This window comes from Corylus avellana, chromosome ca9 (assembly GCF_901000735.1).
Source record: "Corylus avellana chromosome ca9, CavTom2PMs-1.0".
NCBI classification, from domain to species: domain Eukaryota; kingdom Viridiplantae; phylum Streptophyta; class Magnoliopsida; order Fagales; family Betulaceae; genus Corylus; species Corylus avellana.
Genome location: NC_081549.1, coordinates 8,462,850 through 8,476,556, shown reverse-complemented (window position 1 = coordinate 8,476,556; position 13,707 = coordinate 8,462,850). Strand labels below are relative to the sequence as shown.

The 13,707-nt window shown below is 34.7% G+C and overlaps 1 protein-coding gene across 2 annotated transcripts in view; it reads left to right on the top strand.

The window, feature by feature from the left end:
• The window catches only part of LOC132161998 (ferredoxin-dependent glutamate synthase, chloroplastic), a 32,519-nt gene that overhangs the window by 8,352 nt on the left and 10,460 nt on the right, over positions 1-13,707 (top strand). For both annotated transcript variants that reach the window (XM_059572237.1, XM_059572236.1), the window contains exons 6-19: positions 235-305; positions 1,400-1,496; positions 2,126-2,218; positions 4,032-4,177; positions 7,062-7,221; positions 8,145-8,255; positions 8,418-8,633; positions 9,147-9,304; positions 10,560-10,689; positions 11,727-11,785; positions 12,237-12,342; positions 12,806-12,902; positions 13,217-13,332; positions 13,449-13,646. In XM_059572237.1, the coding sequence (XP_059428220.1) occupies positions 235-305; positions 1,400-1,496; positions 2,126-2,218; positions 4,032-4,177; positions 7,062-7,221; positions 8,145-8,255; positions 8,418-8,633; positions 9,147-9,304; positions 10,560-10,689; positions 11,727-11,785; positions 12,237-12,342; positions 12,806-12,902; positions 13,217-13,332; positions 13,449-13,646 (1,758 nt within the window). The remainder of the gene's footprint in view (positions 1-234; positions 306-1,399; positions 1,497-2,125; positions 2,219-4,031; positions 4,178-7,061; positions 7,222-8,144; positions 8,256-8,417; positions 8,634-9,146; positions 9,305-10,559; positions 10,690-11,726; positions 11,786-12,236; positions 12,343-12,805; positions 12,903-13,216; positions 13,333-13,448; positions 13,647-13,707) is intronic.

Genomic DNA, 13,707 nt, shown 5'->3' with positions numbered 1-13,707 from the left:
TTCTGTAAGATCCTTGGCCACTATATCCTTTCTTACTACTCAATCCACAAACTCTTTTTCCTCTCCCATGTCATTTTACTTCCTGCAATTTAATTCTAAATCACTTGAATCTAGTCTTCAAGGTTTATGGACCAATGCAGTTTATGTAATTATCCATGTCTTGATCTTAGTGAACTTTATGTAATTTTAATTGATATCACTTGTGGACGATACTAAATTTTTCTTTTTCCTTAGGTGGTTGATTTTTATGACTACTATAAGGGTCAGATGGAGGCATGGGATGGGCCTGCTCTACTCTTATTCAGGTAACAGTTCCAAAGGCACTTTCAAAGGACCTGCAGTTCTCTCTTTAGTGATTTCCGATTCATGGTTTTGGGCAGTTTTTAAGTTATAAAGTCTAGTAACTGAATATGGTCTTGTGCCTCATAAATTTCAGTCTTTATTTCAGAAAATTGTGAAGAAGACTGATCTAAAATCTCAGACCTTTGATCTGAGCGTCTTTTGGGTCCTCCACAAATTTATAATTGTTAGAACCCTACCTACCGATCCCAAGTTTGAATAACTTAAGTAACCAAACTAAGCTGTAATCGTCGGTTTTGGCTTTGCTGGTCGATTGGGTTGGGTTTGCGGGTTTCATTTTACTTGCTTGAGTGACCCCTTTTTGGATCGTCTTGGAAGATTGGAGATCTGTTGACAATATGGCATAGAGAGACATGGTGGAACTTGAGAGATGCAAGAGGTCTCGTTCTACTTTAAAGGCAAGGACAAGTGGCAAGTTTTGGTTCAAATCCGGATGGTAGTGATCAATAGCCGGCCATTGTAGAATTAAGAAGTTACGTAATATTGGGGATGTAATTCTTTTAGCGGGCCATTGCTAAGTATAGCATCATCATTACTGCCAGATGATATTCGCTATATAACTGCTGCCACCTAGCTGGCAGTGTCGCTGAAAGACTTATTTGATGCACAGCATTATAATATACCTGATCATTTTGGAGTGTTAGTTTTAGTTTGGAAAACTGTTGTCTCACTAGTCAAAATAATGTGCTATAACAGACTTTCTGCAACTGAGGTGAAACATCAATTGTTTTGCACTTCTTTGGTTCAATTTATGCTGCAGAAAGCCAATGTGAAATCAAGAATAGAAGTGTGTCATGAATGCCTTTATTGTACAGTAGCGGCATTGCATTACCCACACATATTTGTGTTGATCTGTGACTATTAAGTGTTATGTCCTGCATTTTTTTTTTAAAAAAAATTCTTTTGTAGGATATATTTTCTATAAAGAAGGTGTTATTGTTTAGTTTGCGTTTTTTCTTCGAAATTTTTGATTTTTTTTTTTTTAAAAACCTTGTCATTCTTCTTGCTGATTGTTGCTATTCTAATTCATATGGAACAGTGATGGGAAAACGGTTGGGGCATGTCTTGATCGGAATGGACTTCGTCCTGCTAGGTATTGGCGGACATCAGACAATGTTGTTTATGTTGCATCTGAGGTGTGTTCCATATGTTTGTTTAATTTGATTCTTTTAATATGCATGATTTTTCATAAGAGTTTGGATGGTTAGAGGGAAAATCCACCTGATTTTCAGATTATCAGGTTTAGGCTCGACTTGTGTGTCGGAGAAAGTGAAAATCGCTATTATGCGAGATATGGTGAAAAATACTGATCCATTGAGATATGCCTTGCCTGCATTAAGGACCAGAAACTGTACCCTATGATATTGGATAATTCTAGCACATATTCTGATACAGTGAACCGGCCTCTAGTTTGGCTTTTAGAACTCCTTGGCTTCCTAGGCTTCATTGTACTAAGATTTGGCTCGTTTTGCTGAGTCATCTGTCATCACTGGTCACCAAGGGATTATCTAATTATTTGTCTTGGTTTTTAGTCAAACAGAAAACTACATTGTTCATTGTTGCTTTTACTGCTAATGAGAACATATTGTCTTGTTATTTACTGTGTTTTTCAGTCAAACAACAAAAGCACATTGTTCATTGTTGCTTTTACTGCCCAAGAATATGTATCAACTTCTCTGGAAAAGAAAATGAATGTCGTAAGAGGTTATTAATTGAGTTCATCAATGTACCTTAAGATTTAATCATGCTCTTTTGTTCTTATTAGGTTGGTGTCTTACCGATGGATGAGTCGAAAGTTACAATGAAAGGCCGTCTAGGTCCTGGGATGATGATAACTGTTGATTTACTCAGTGGCCAGGTATGTACAAAATTGGATTTTGGTTTTGCTTGGTGCCTTCGCAACGTTGTTGGTATTGTGGGGACGGCTATCTTTTAAGTTCATAATTGAAGGTAGCTGGTCAATTACTGAACAGTCACGATTGTGGAACATTTATTTTGTTAATTTGCTTGCTGAAGTTATAAGATCATTACTTATAAAATACTCATGATTCTTTTCATCATTGATTTAAAATTATTACAATGAATTTATATTTTGTATGTTTTTTGAGAACATCTGGAGGTTTTCCTTCAAGTATCATCATCCTTTTTTTTTTTTTTTTTTTTGTGGTAAGTAATTTCATATCATTAAAAAAAGGTAGAGGGGAAAGCGCAGGTTTTGGCATGATTTGTGGTGTGGGGAGCAACCCTTGAAGATAACTTATCCAGAAGTATTTAGTATTGCACGTTGGAACTTGTAAGGACACATGGGTGGTGGATCATATGCAGCTTCAAAATATATTTTCTACCAGACCCGTACATGATTGGGGGGTGGATTTGTTCCCTTCTTTCTTTGAGTTCTATTCTCTCAAAGTAAGGCAGGGGATGAGGATAGAATATGTTCCTTCCAATCGAGAAAGTTTGAAGTAAGGTCATATTATCATGTGTTATCCATTCCTACTAGTTCTTATTTTCTTTGGAAGAGTATTTGGAGAGTTAAGACTCCATTGAGGGTGTCGTTCTTTGTGTGGACGGCATTAGGACAAATATTGACTTTGGATAACCTAAAAAAGAGGAACGTCGTAGTGGTGGATTGGTGCTGTATGTGCAAGAAGAGTGGGGAGTCTATTGATCATATTATTTTTAATTGTGAAGTAGCAAGAGAATTATGGAGTTTGCTTCTCAATGTGTTTCGTGTTGTTTTGGTTATGCCTAAAAGGGTGAGAGTTGTTGATGAGTTAAAAAGGTTGGGTGGGATGGCATAACATTTTGGAAGTTTGGAGGTTGGCTTGTTTGTGTTTTATGTGGTGTATTTGGAGAGAGCAGAATATACGGAGCTTTGAAAATCGCGAGACTTTGGTAGTAGAATGGAAAAAGATTATGTTCAAATTCCTTTATACATGGATAGCAACACATAATAGTTTGCCTTTTTCTAATTTTCTTGATGTTTTGGACTTTTGTTCTTCTTTTTCTCCCTTATAGGAGCTTTCTCTCATATACTTCATGTGTACTAGGGTTGCTCTTCTTTGCGCTTTCCAAGGAGATTGAATAACTTATCAAAAAAATAATACTAACTAGTAACCAGCTAGTTTTTAAAGTTTGAAAACCATTTAGCTCGTGTGATCCTATCACATGATATGCATATATTCCACTAAGCTGGATTGGTGAGAGCATGGTATTTTATTGTATGAAGCTCACTGGGGTGTTCATATGCACTTCAAGTCGGAATTCTCTGGTAGCTCAAAGAGAATATGGTCGAAGCCTTAAATAGTTTGAAGTGTGGTGCCTATCTTTGAGGATATTAGAACAGGCCATATTGATTGCATTCCAGGTGCTAGTTATAAGGATCCGTTGATTGACTTGTGGCAATATTCCTTTCTTTTCTTTATACTTTAATAGTTAACATTTGTGTCCATAGAAAACAAGAAGTGTACTTGCCGTCCCTTGCATGCTGCTTTTGATGCCTGTTTTACATCTTGAATACTTCTAGTTTCTGTTCATGAGAGGATGCTGGCTTATGATATTCTTCATATTGCATTTTGTTTAGGTTTTGTCCCAATTGTTAACAATTTTTCCTAAAGGCTGCACCAAATTTCAAGGATATACATTATTCATTTTAAACATTTTAATTGCAGGTTTATGAGAATACGGAGGTCAAAAAGCGAGTAGCCTTGTCAAATCCATATGGAAAGTGGGTCAAGGAAAACTTACGATCCTTGAAGCCTGTGAACTTCCTATCAGCAACAGTTATGGATAATGATGCAATATTGAGACACCAACAGTGAGTCTTCCATTTCATTAACTTGTTGGAGTTGTCCCTGATATGGTAGCAGTGTGCTGCAATTGCTGTTATGCCTGTTTCTTTCTTAAATTCCATTAGACCCGTATTACTCTGCCGAAAACTTGTCTGACTTCTAGTCAAAGCTATATGATTACTCATCAATGTGTGTCCAAGGACTCTGCAATTTGGTTCCAATTATAATGATGGGGTTGTGATTTCAAGTGCTTATCTACTGTTCCTCTGAAGGAAGTTAATCCTTCTGGTTACTGAAATTGTAGAAGCCAAATAAATGCTTCGGAAAACAAATTTATTAAAGAATTAGACGTGTGCAAGAAATAGTTAGCTTACAATAGAATTTTGTTTCCTTTAGCCATGTTCAGCACAGCTTTTTGTCAAGGTTTGGAACTTCTCTGGCATCAAGTTGCATGCAAATACTGAGTCAATGATTTTTACCTGCAAATTATCTCTTGTGCAAATAGCAGTTAAGTGTATATTCTTATATTGATAAATAAAGAGAAGAGGCTCTTGCTTTATGAATTACCAAGATTAACTTCCTACGAAACCTTCACACTGTATTGCTTAATCTGGGATTAGGATGAAGTTGGTTAAAGATGCTGCCCACTATTCCTTGAAGTGGTGGTGGTACAAAGGAGAAAATGCATGTGCTGCCAACTTCTTTTCTGGAACTTGATGTCTGTGGTGTTACACAATGATGCTGCATATGCATGTGTGTTTGCATATTTCCAAATACTTTACTGTACCTTTTGTATTCATTCGAGCTAAGGCAAAAGAGAAGTCCTACAAAGAAAGTTTCTTTCATGCAATGCATTGATGTAACACCTCCTTCCCATAGGAAGATGATATTATGCATTGTTTGAACCAGAAACGCAAGGATACAAGAATTTTATAAACTGAAAATTAAAGCAAACTAAACACCTCACTATAATTGAAACTTAAACCATCGTATCACTGTTACTACAACTCATCCCATTACAACTCTAACATTAAACCGTAGTCTTAAGATAAGAAAGTGTACTGAAGCATAAAAGAACTAATGTGCTACAAGCAGTTATTTAATCTTCTTCTAGGTGAAGGCTTTTGACTCTAGTTTTCTTGGCCTGTAGAACCATCCATGACATCATTTGGGTTGCTTTAAAACATACAAACAAAGGGTGACTCAAATACTTAGTAAGTAAATACATTATACAGTAAATGAAGTTGTAAACAATTTTCATTTTGAAAACATCAAAAGGTATAAGTAAAACAATCACACCTATCATAACATTCTTTTCCTTTAATCTCTTGAATGGTCGACACACTCAATTACACCTTTTGTGTAAGGGTTGACGATCAAAAGGATCCTGACTCTGCTTTCGTGGGCATAGGTGTAGCTGCGTCTAAGATATGGACATCACTTAATAAACAATGGTGCCTCAAGGCGGTCCATATGAGATGGTTGCCTCCGGCCCATTAGCTTCGGTACCATCACACTTCATTTCATATTGGCCAAAAACAATTTAAAACCTTTCATGCGTTCATTCAGTCAGTCTCCTTTTTCTTTCCTTTCTTTTCATTTATTTTCATCAAATGTCATAACTTATTCATAACATAGCGGAAGCATGCACATAAAATCATTTACATTTAAACCGTGTCAAACATATAGTATCGGATGTGGAAAAGTGATACCAAATAAAGGCTAACATTATATCATATACCTTGAAAATAATTTTAACAATGAAATTGTATTGACAATTTTTTTTTTTGATAAGTAATTTCATATCATTAGTAACGCGTAGAGGGGCGTAACCCTAGTACACAGTGAGTTACATAGATGACCCCTAATAGGGAGAAGAAGAAAATAAATTCATGAAATCTGCTAAAGTAGGAACATCCAATCGATGGTGGGCCGCTATCCACATATGTAACAAGTTAATCATAGACTTTCGCAACTCTACCACCGAAATCTCAACATCCTCAAATATCTGTTCATTTCTCTCACGCCAAATACACAACATTACACACAACGAGCCCAGCCTCTAGAGTTCCTTAACTAGACCAGACCCAATCAAACCACCCCAGCTTGTCAACAAATCCATTACCTGCCTTGGCATAACCCATTCTATCCCAAACAATGTAAAAATCTAATTCCATAGTTTGCCTGCCACTTCGCAATGAAGTAAAAGGTGATCCACGAACTCCTCACTCTTCTTTCACATACAACAAAAAGCGTTAATTCTTTGGTCACTTTGATTCGAAACATCTTTTTATAAAAGACCTAGTAGCCACCTTGCTTGGTAACTACAGTGCTGCAGAAAATTTCTGTAGCACAAAACATTTCATCCCAGGCTTCTAGAATGCATGCAACATCATAAATCATTTATGCAACACTTCATCCTAAACCCTAAATTACAATAGAAAATTATGCTTAAATAGATTAAGAGACTAAACCCTAACAATAACCTTAAGGCAACGCCCATTTAATAACTTGCCTAACATAATTTTGTTTAGATTTTGGAAGTGTGGAGGTTGGTACTGTTGTGTTTAATAGGGTGTATTTGAAGAGAGCATAATATACAGAGCTTTGAAGATATAGGGGCTTTAGTGGTAGAGCTTAAAATTATAATGTTCTACGCTTTATACACATGGATAGGAACACATCATAGCTTGCTTCTTTTTTCTTTTTTTCCAGCTTTTTTTTCCTGATTTTTTGAACTTTTGTTCGTTTGTTTCTCCTCATCAGGGGGCTCTCTTGTATACTTCCTATGTATTAGTGTTGTGCCTCTCTGCGCCTTTTCAATAAGAATGCATTACTTATAAAAAAATATTTCTTGCAGTAGTCACCATCTTAAATGGCGCTTATTACTTTTGTATTTGATGGGACCAGGGCTTTTGGCTACTCAAGCGAAGATGTGCAAATGGTTATTGAAACTATGGCTGCACAAGGGAAGGAGCCTACATTTTGCATGGGAGATGATATTCCATTGGCAATACTGTCTCAGAAGCCACACACGCTTTATGATTATTTTAAGCAACGATTTGCACAGGTTCACTATAACTTATTTCAGTCTGGATGAACTTGTATGTGGCTGCCTTTGTTAACTATGTTAGTGTCATCGATTCTTCACAGTTTTGCTATTAGGTCATGGCTGTATATCCTCTTTATGCAATTTGATTCACATGGTGCGAACTAACTAATTTCCAAAATGACATTATATTTCATTATTTTTGATAATTGTGTGAAACTGAGAGATTTGGCCAGCCTTCTGTCTTCTGGGTTAGAGTCAAAGTGCAACTTTCTCCTAACTCCGTGCCTACCAGGGCTTTGCTTGCTTCTCGCTGAAGAGTTTGAGCAAAAGAATGTTCACATATAATGCTTGACCTCTTTTAGGCCATTATGACCTGGAATGGTCAGGGCCCAGTGTTTGAATGCTTTGGGATGGGCATTGTTTGTGCATGTTGTGCCTTGCAGTCAACAACTAGTGTGGCTGCATTAAATTGGGTGATATTGTTCGATAGATTTAGTTCTTCACCTTGGCCACTAACTCTGCAGTTGGATCAACAATATCTCTTGAGGGACCTCTGTCTAGAACTGTGCCCATTGAAATGACATGGACAAGTGCGCTCCAACATATGCCTTCTCTACATGGTTGCCTAGTTGATGGGCAATCTGGACTGTTTCTGTTAAAAGAATGAGTTTCTCCTTTTAACTTCTTCACTAGTGAGACTGCATTAGGCTTTATGTTGTATTTCATGCAATCTGCAGACTTTCTATAAGAATTGTTCTTATGGGCATAAATAAAAAATGTACTGAATCATATGATAATAGTCATTGTAAAAATGATGGTGTTTCTTTGCTATCATTTTAATTTTTAAGGATTTTAGCTTGAAATTAGCTTTTTGGTCAAATATTGATGTCAATTCATATTCAAACAGTTTTTTCCGTTGTTATTCATTTGTGAATTTTCAGGTTACAAATCCAGCTATTGACCCTCTTAGAGAAGGACTAGTCATGTCTCTTGAAGTCAATGTTGGGAAGCGAGGAAATATATTGGAGGTTGGACCTGAAAATGCTTCACAGGTTTGTTAGCATATTACTTTCTCCATCACTGCCATTTTTAATGGTTTTTGTAATGTTTATTTTGAAATAATTTTTACTTAATAGTTTCTTAATGGATGCTATGTAATACTTTCAGTTTTCATAGGTTGGACTGTGCTTAATTAGTTTATCGCCTTGGACCAGGTTATTTTGTCTAGTCCTGTACTGAATGATGGGGAGCTTGAGTCATTGCTGAAGGATCCCTATTTAAAATCTCAAGTTTTGCCAACATTTTTTGATATTCGTAAAGGGGTTGATGGTTCCTTGGAAAAGACGCTAAATAAGCTTTGTGAAGCTGCTGATGAAGCTGTTCGAAATGGTTCCCAACTGCTTGTTCTCTCTGACCGTTCTGATGCGCTGGTAAGTACCATTTCAGATTTCCTTTATATATTCATTCAAAAGTTTTCAAATCTCACTTCTTTTTTGAACTCAACCTAATAATTTATATCTACATGTGAGAACGAGTGAAACTTATATTTAGTTAAATGATCATTGTACAGAAACTTTCTGAGTTCACTGCTAGTGTATTATTGATCATACCAATGTCTGTACATCCTGGTCATCATTCTTTTTTTTTTTTTTCCAGCATTTTTCTTGATTAGTTTTATATTGCATTATGACCTATCTTGTTAGTTGTACAAGCAATTGTCATTTTGCTATATGTAGTGGTCATTCTTCTTCTTCTCTCTCTTGGTGTGTGTGTGTGTGTGTGTGCATGGGCATGTTCATGTGCCTAAGTTTATGTATGTAGGAATACATTTACGTTTATTTGTGCAGTACTTTCACCTTCTGCTTCTTTAGGCATGCAAGAAAAATTTTATGAAGATCGAGTTGCCTATTTTTGATTGATGCAATCTTTTCCTTTTCTTCCAGGAACCAACTCGTCCTGCAGTTCCAATCCTTCTTGCTGTTGGTGCTGTGCATCAGCATCTTATTCAGAATGGCCTGCGAATGTCGGCTTCTATTGTAGCAGATACTGCTCAGTGCTTCAGCACCCATCAGTTTGCCTGTTTGATTGGATATGGTGCAAGGTCATTTTTCCTTCATGAAATTATTGTAAATAATGGTGTTATCTTCTTATACATATTTTCATGTTATTGTTTATGCTAAAAAAAATATTGAAACAAATTTCATTAATATTTTCTTGGGGAATTATTTTATTTGATCTGATGTAAATTACCCTTGAATGTTTCTCCACTTTCATAAAAGAATAAAAGAAAACCTTTACTGATATATTGATTCACCTTCTGTGTTAGTTTTGTTATCATAGGTAATATTGATTCATATTTACTTATCAAAAAGAAGGTAATATTTATTCATATTTGATCCTACCAATCAGAAGCAAAATACAATAATTGATTTATATCATGCATCAATTATTGCAAGAGTAAGCTACATACCTAAAAAAAATGGCGTATTTTCTATAGATGTAGGAACAACTCCTTGAAAGAAAATCTATAAGTTACAGGTGCAAGAATACATTTAGCATTGTCTTAGTAATTGGGGAAACTTCACAAATCCTCCCCTGAACTTCTATGCGTTTTGAAAGTATCCCTCAAAGTTTATAAAAACTCTTAATTAAGGATATCAAATTTTTAATTTCTTTCAATTATCCAATTCCATTAGATTTTTTTATTTAAATTTTGTCAAAATTTCCAAAATATCCTTTTTTTTAATTATTATTATAAAAAAATAAAAATTTATAAAGATTCAGGCATATATTTTTTTATAAAAAAACATCTTTGCAATATTTTTGCAACATCTTTGCAATTTTTTTTATTTTTTTTAAAAGGGGTATTTTGGGCATTTTGAAAAAAATTAAAGGAAAATCCTAATGGAATGGGGTAATTGAAAGAAATTGTAAGTTCGATACCCTTACTTTAGAGTTTTTAAACTTTGGAGGGATAGTATTAAAACGAATGGAAGTTCAGGGAGGTTTTCTAAAGTTTTCCCTAACTAATTTCATTCCCTATCAGTGTTGAATTTTATACTTTTTATTCTTTGAAAATCTTTAAAATAGACTGTTGTCTTAATTACTGTTGCTGTTTTTCCCTCATATTCAGTGGGATGTGTTGATGCTTGTCAAGAATTTCCACTTTTCACTTGATAAAAGTTTGACGGGAATTGTTTTATAAAAGAATCTTAGAGGGCTCTGCGTCTATCTTAATCAGAATTCTTATGTTGCTTCTGTTCTTGCCACTGCTTCCATTATTTGAGCTTGTTGCTTGCATTGAAATTTACAATTGTGGAAGCGCTCGACCTTATACCCCTAAATAATCTTTTCAGTGCCATATGTCCATACTTGGCATTGGAGACCTGTCGACAGTGGCGTCTCAGTAATAAAACTGTAAATTTGATGAGGAATGGAAAGATGCCTACTGTAACAATTGAGCAGGCTCAAAAGAACTTTTGCAAGGTCAGTACGTCAATATTAGAAGGAATGGACATTGTGTTTGTTGCCTGAATTCAATTCAAAATCTCATATTAAGAGTGTAAAAAAATTAGTTGAAATATTTAGTTAATTCTTGTAAAATTTATCATCAGTTTGCTTTTTCTGCTGTTTATATTGGTTATCATGGAAACTTTCATTGCGTATTTGACACTAAAGGAAAGTTTTGAATAGAATTACCTAGATTAGCCAAGGAGAGCACACTAGAAGACTTTGATGTTAAAGAAAATTAACTCAGTATAAATGAAAGACAATGCAGTATGCATCTGAAACAAGTTACAATTGTGGAGTATGGTATGCCTTTATGTCTCAGTGATCAATTTTAACTTTCTTGGGTATAAGAAGATGGCCTTGATATATCGCATTTTTAATTTGTGCTTTTGTGAGGAATATTGACTCTGCAAGGTATTTTAAGGTTTCTCCCTATATTGCAAGTTTATATATAAATGATTAAAAGTTTAATAAAATTGAAATGAATGCAGCATGCTGTAGTTAAAATAAAGGATATTTCAGGAGAATATACAAGTTGATGAATGCATAGTATTGCCAAAGAAATCTGAAACTTAGGAAACTTGTTTATTGTCCAGCACATGTGATATATTGAGATAAAGATTACAAATGTTGTATTAAAACTAAATATTTTATAATTGTCAAACTTCAAATATGTGGACTGAGAAGAGAGCATACACAGACACAAACACACACAATTGTGTTGCAGGAGACAGAATTGCAAAATGTAATTAAGACTTTGAATATTTGGTATCTTTAGCTTGGATTTTGATGGAAAATGTAATCAATATCCTTCTTTTGTACTTTAAATAAAGCTTCTAGGCACTGGTAAGTATGATGATTCATTTTATTCTTAGATCTTTATGTAATGACTTCCCTTGAGACTTTATCCACTTCCTGTTTATCTGTACTTACAATGGGAGAAGTTAAATTATTTTTCTATTTCATTGGTTAATCTTTTATACTGATTGTTTCTTCCTGTTCCCCTGTTCCAGGCTGTTAAATCTGGTCTTCTCAAAATTCTTTCCAAAATGGGCATCTCATTGCTTTCAAGGTATGGACTTTTTTTCAATTTTTCATTTGATCTATTTATGGAGAATAAATTATATAGGATTCTTTTGGTAGAACTTTTTAAAGGGTGTTTTTTGTGTTTTGGTTGTGATGTGACATAAAAGTGAAAGTAATTTTTAGTGTTTTGTGTTTTGAGTTGCTTGTTAGTACTTTTATTATTTTGCTAAAAAGCAAAAAGTTGTCCTAAAAATTATTGTCATACGAGCTCATAGTTTCTGAATGGATCATTATTTGATTACAATGTTCTACACATGCTTCTCTTTTAATTATTATTATTATTATTATTATTATTATTATTTTATTTTATTTTTTTTAATTTCTTTTTAATTTTTATTTTTTTTATAGGTCAGTTTACTACTGTGCTTTTTGAATTTATTATTTTTGTTTGCTGTGGTCATGTTGACAAATCCACTTAACGAATTTCTGGTATATAGTTATTGTGGTGCACAGATATTTGAGATTTATGGACTTGGGAAGGAGGTTGTTGATCTTGCATTTTGCGGGAGTGTTTCAAAAATTGGTGGATTAACTTTTGATGAGGTAAGGAACACAACTTAAGTGAAGCACTTGCTCTTGAAACTGAACATGATCACCATTTACTGAAAAGGGCAAAAAGTGTAATTTTCCTGGAAATTTTCTTAAATCCTTTCTCTAGGACTCATTAAAGGTCAGAAGGCGTTCTCTTCAGGAATGACACGTATAGAAGATTAGGGTTTGTCATTTGCTATGATAGAAGATTAAGGGACATGGAATGACTAAATCCAAGAATGCAGCTCATCTCGGGTTTGATGAGAGCCCTCATCTCTAGGATAAACAAATTATGAGCTTCTAACATTAACTTAGGAACCAAGCAGTCAAATAAACCGTTAGCCTTGGTCGCTTATGCAATGTATTTATATTCTTCCTGAGTTTATTTTAATCTTTGACTTCATGTATGATGGTGCATTGTACTGTTGACAGTGATGTCAATTGATTTCGTCTTTTGAAATCCTTCTCTTTGCAGCTGGCGAGGGAGACTTTATCTTTTTGGGTGAAGGCTTTCTCTGAGGATACAGCTAAAAGACTAGAAAATTTTGGATTCATACAGTTCAGGCCAGGAGGTATCACTCATAATCGCTCAAGTTTATGCTATCCAAGGACTGACTACATTGTTAATTATATATATTCAACATAAATGAAAATTTAGGAAAACCGTTATAGCTAGAAGTGAATAAATGGGTTGGCCTTAGTTGTAATCCATACAAATTATTTCATTCGTATCTTGGATGATGCAATGCCATATCTAAGTCTTAGAATTTCTTTCAAAGTTGACTGTGTGAGCTTATTGGTTTATTCTGCTTTTACCCTACCTATGAAAATTTTAAAATCTGTTTGTTCTTACTATATTTTACTTCTATTTTTGAACTTGTGTAAGGGGAGTATCATGGAAATAACCCTGAGATGTCGAAGTTACTCCACAAAGCTGTTCGCCAAAGGAGTGAAAGTGCCTTTTCAGTTTATCAACAACATTTGGCTAACCGACCTGTTAACGTGAGTGCAGAAGTCATTTATTATTTTCTCATCTTTTTCTGACATTTAACTATGGTTATAAAAATCAACACTCTGTTATCATATGAAGTTGACATTAATCTTGTTATATGACATAGGTTCTTCGTGATCTTCTTGAGTTCAAAAGTGATCGTGCTCCAATTCCTGTGGGAAAGGTTGAACCTGCTGTATCAATTGTTCAACGGTTTTGCACTGGTGGGATGTCACTTGGAGCTATTTCAAGGGAAACTCATGAAGCAATCGCCATTGCAATGAATAGAATAGCTGGAAAATCTAATTCTGGAGAAGGTGGTGAGGTAGTTTGCTCTCTATTATAAGTTGATTGTAATGCGCAATCATCTCCAGATATATTATTTT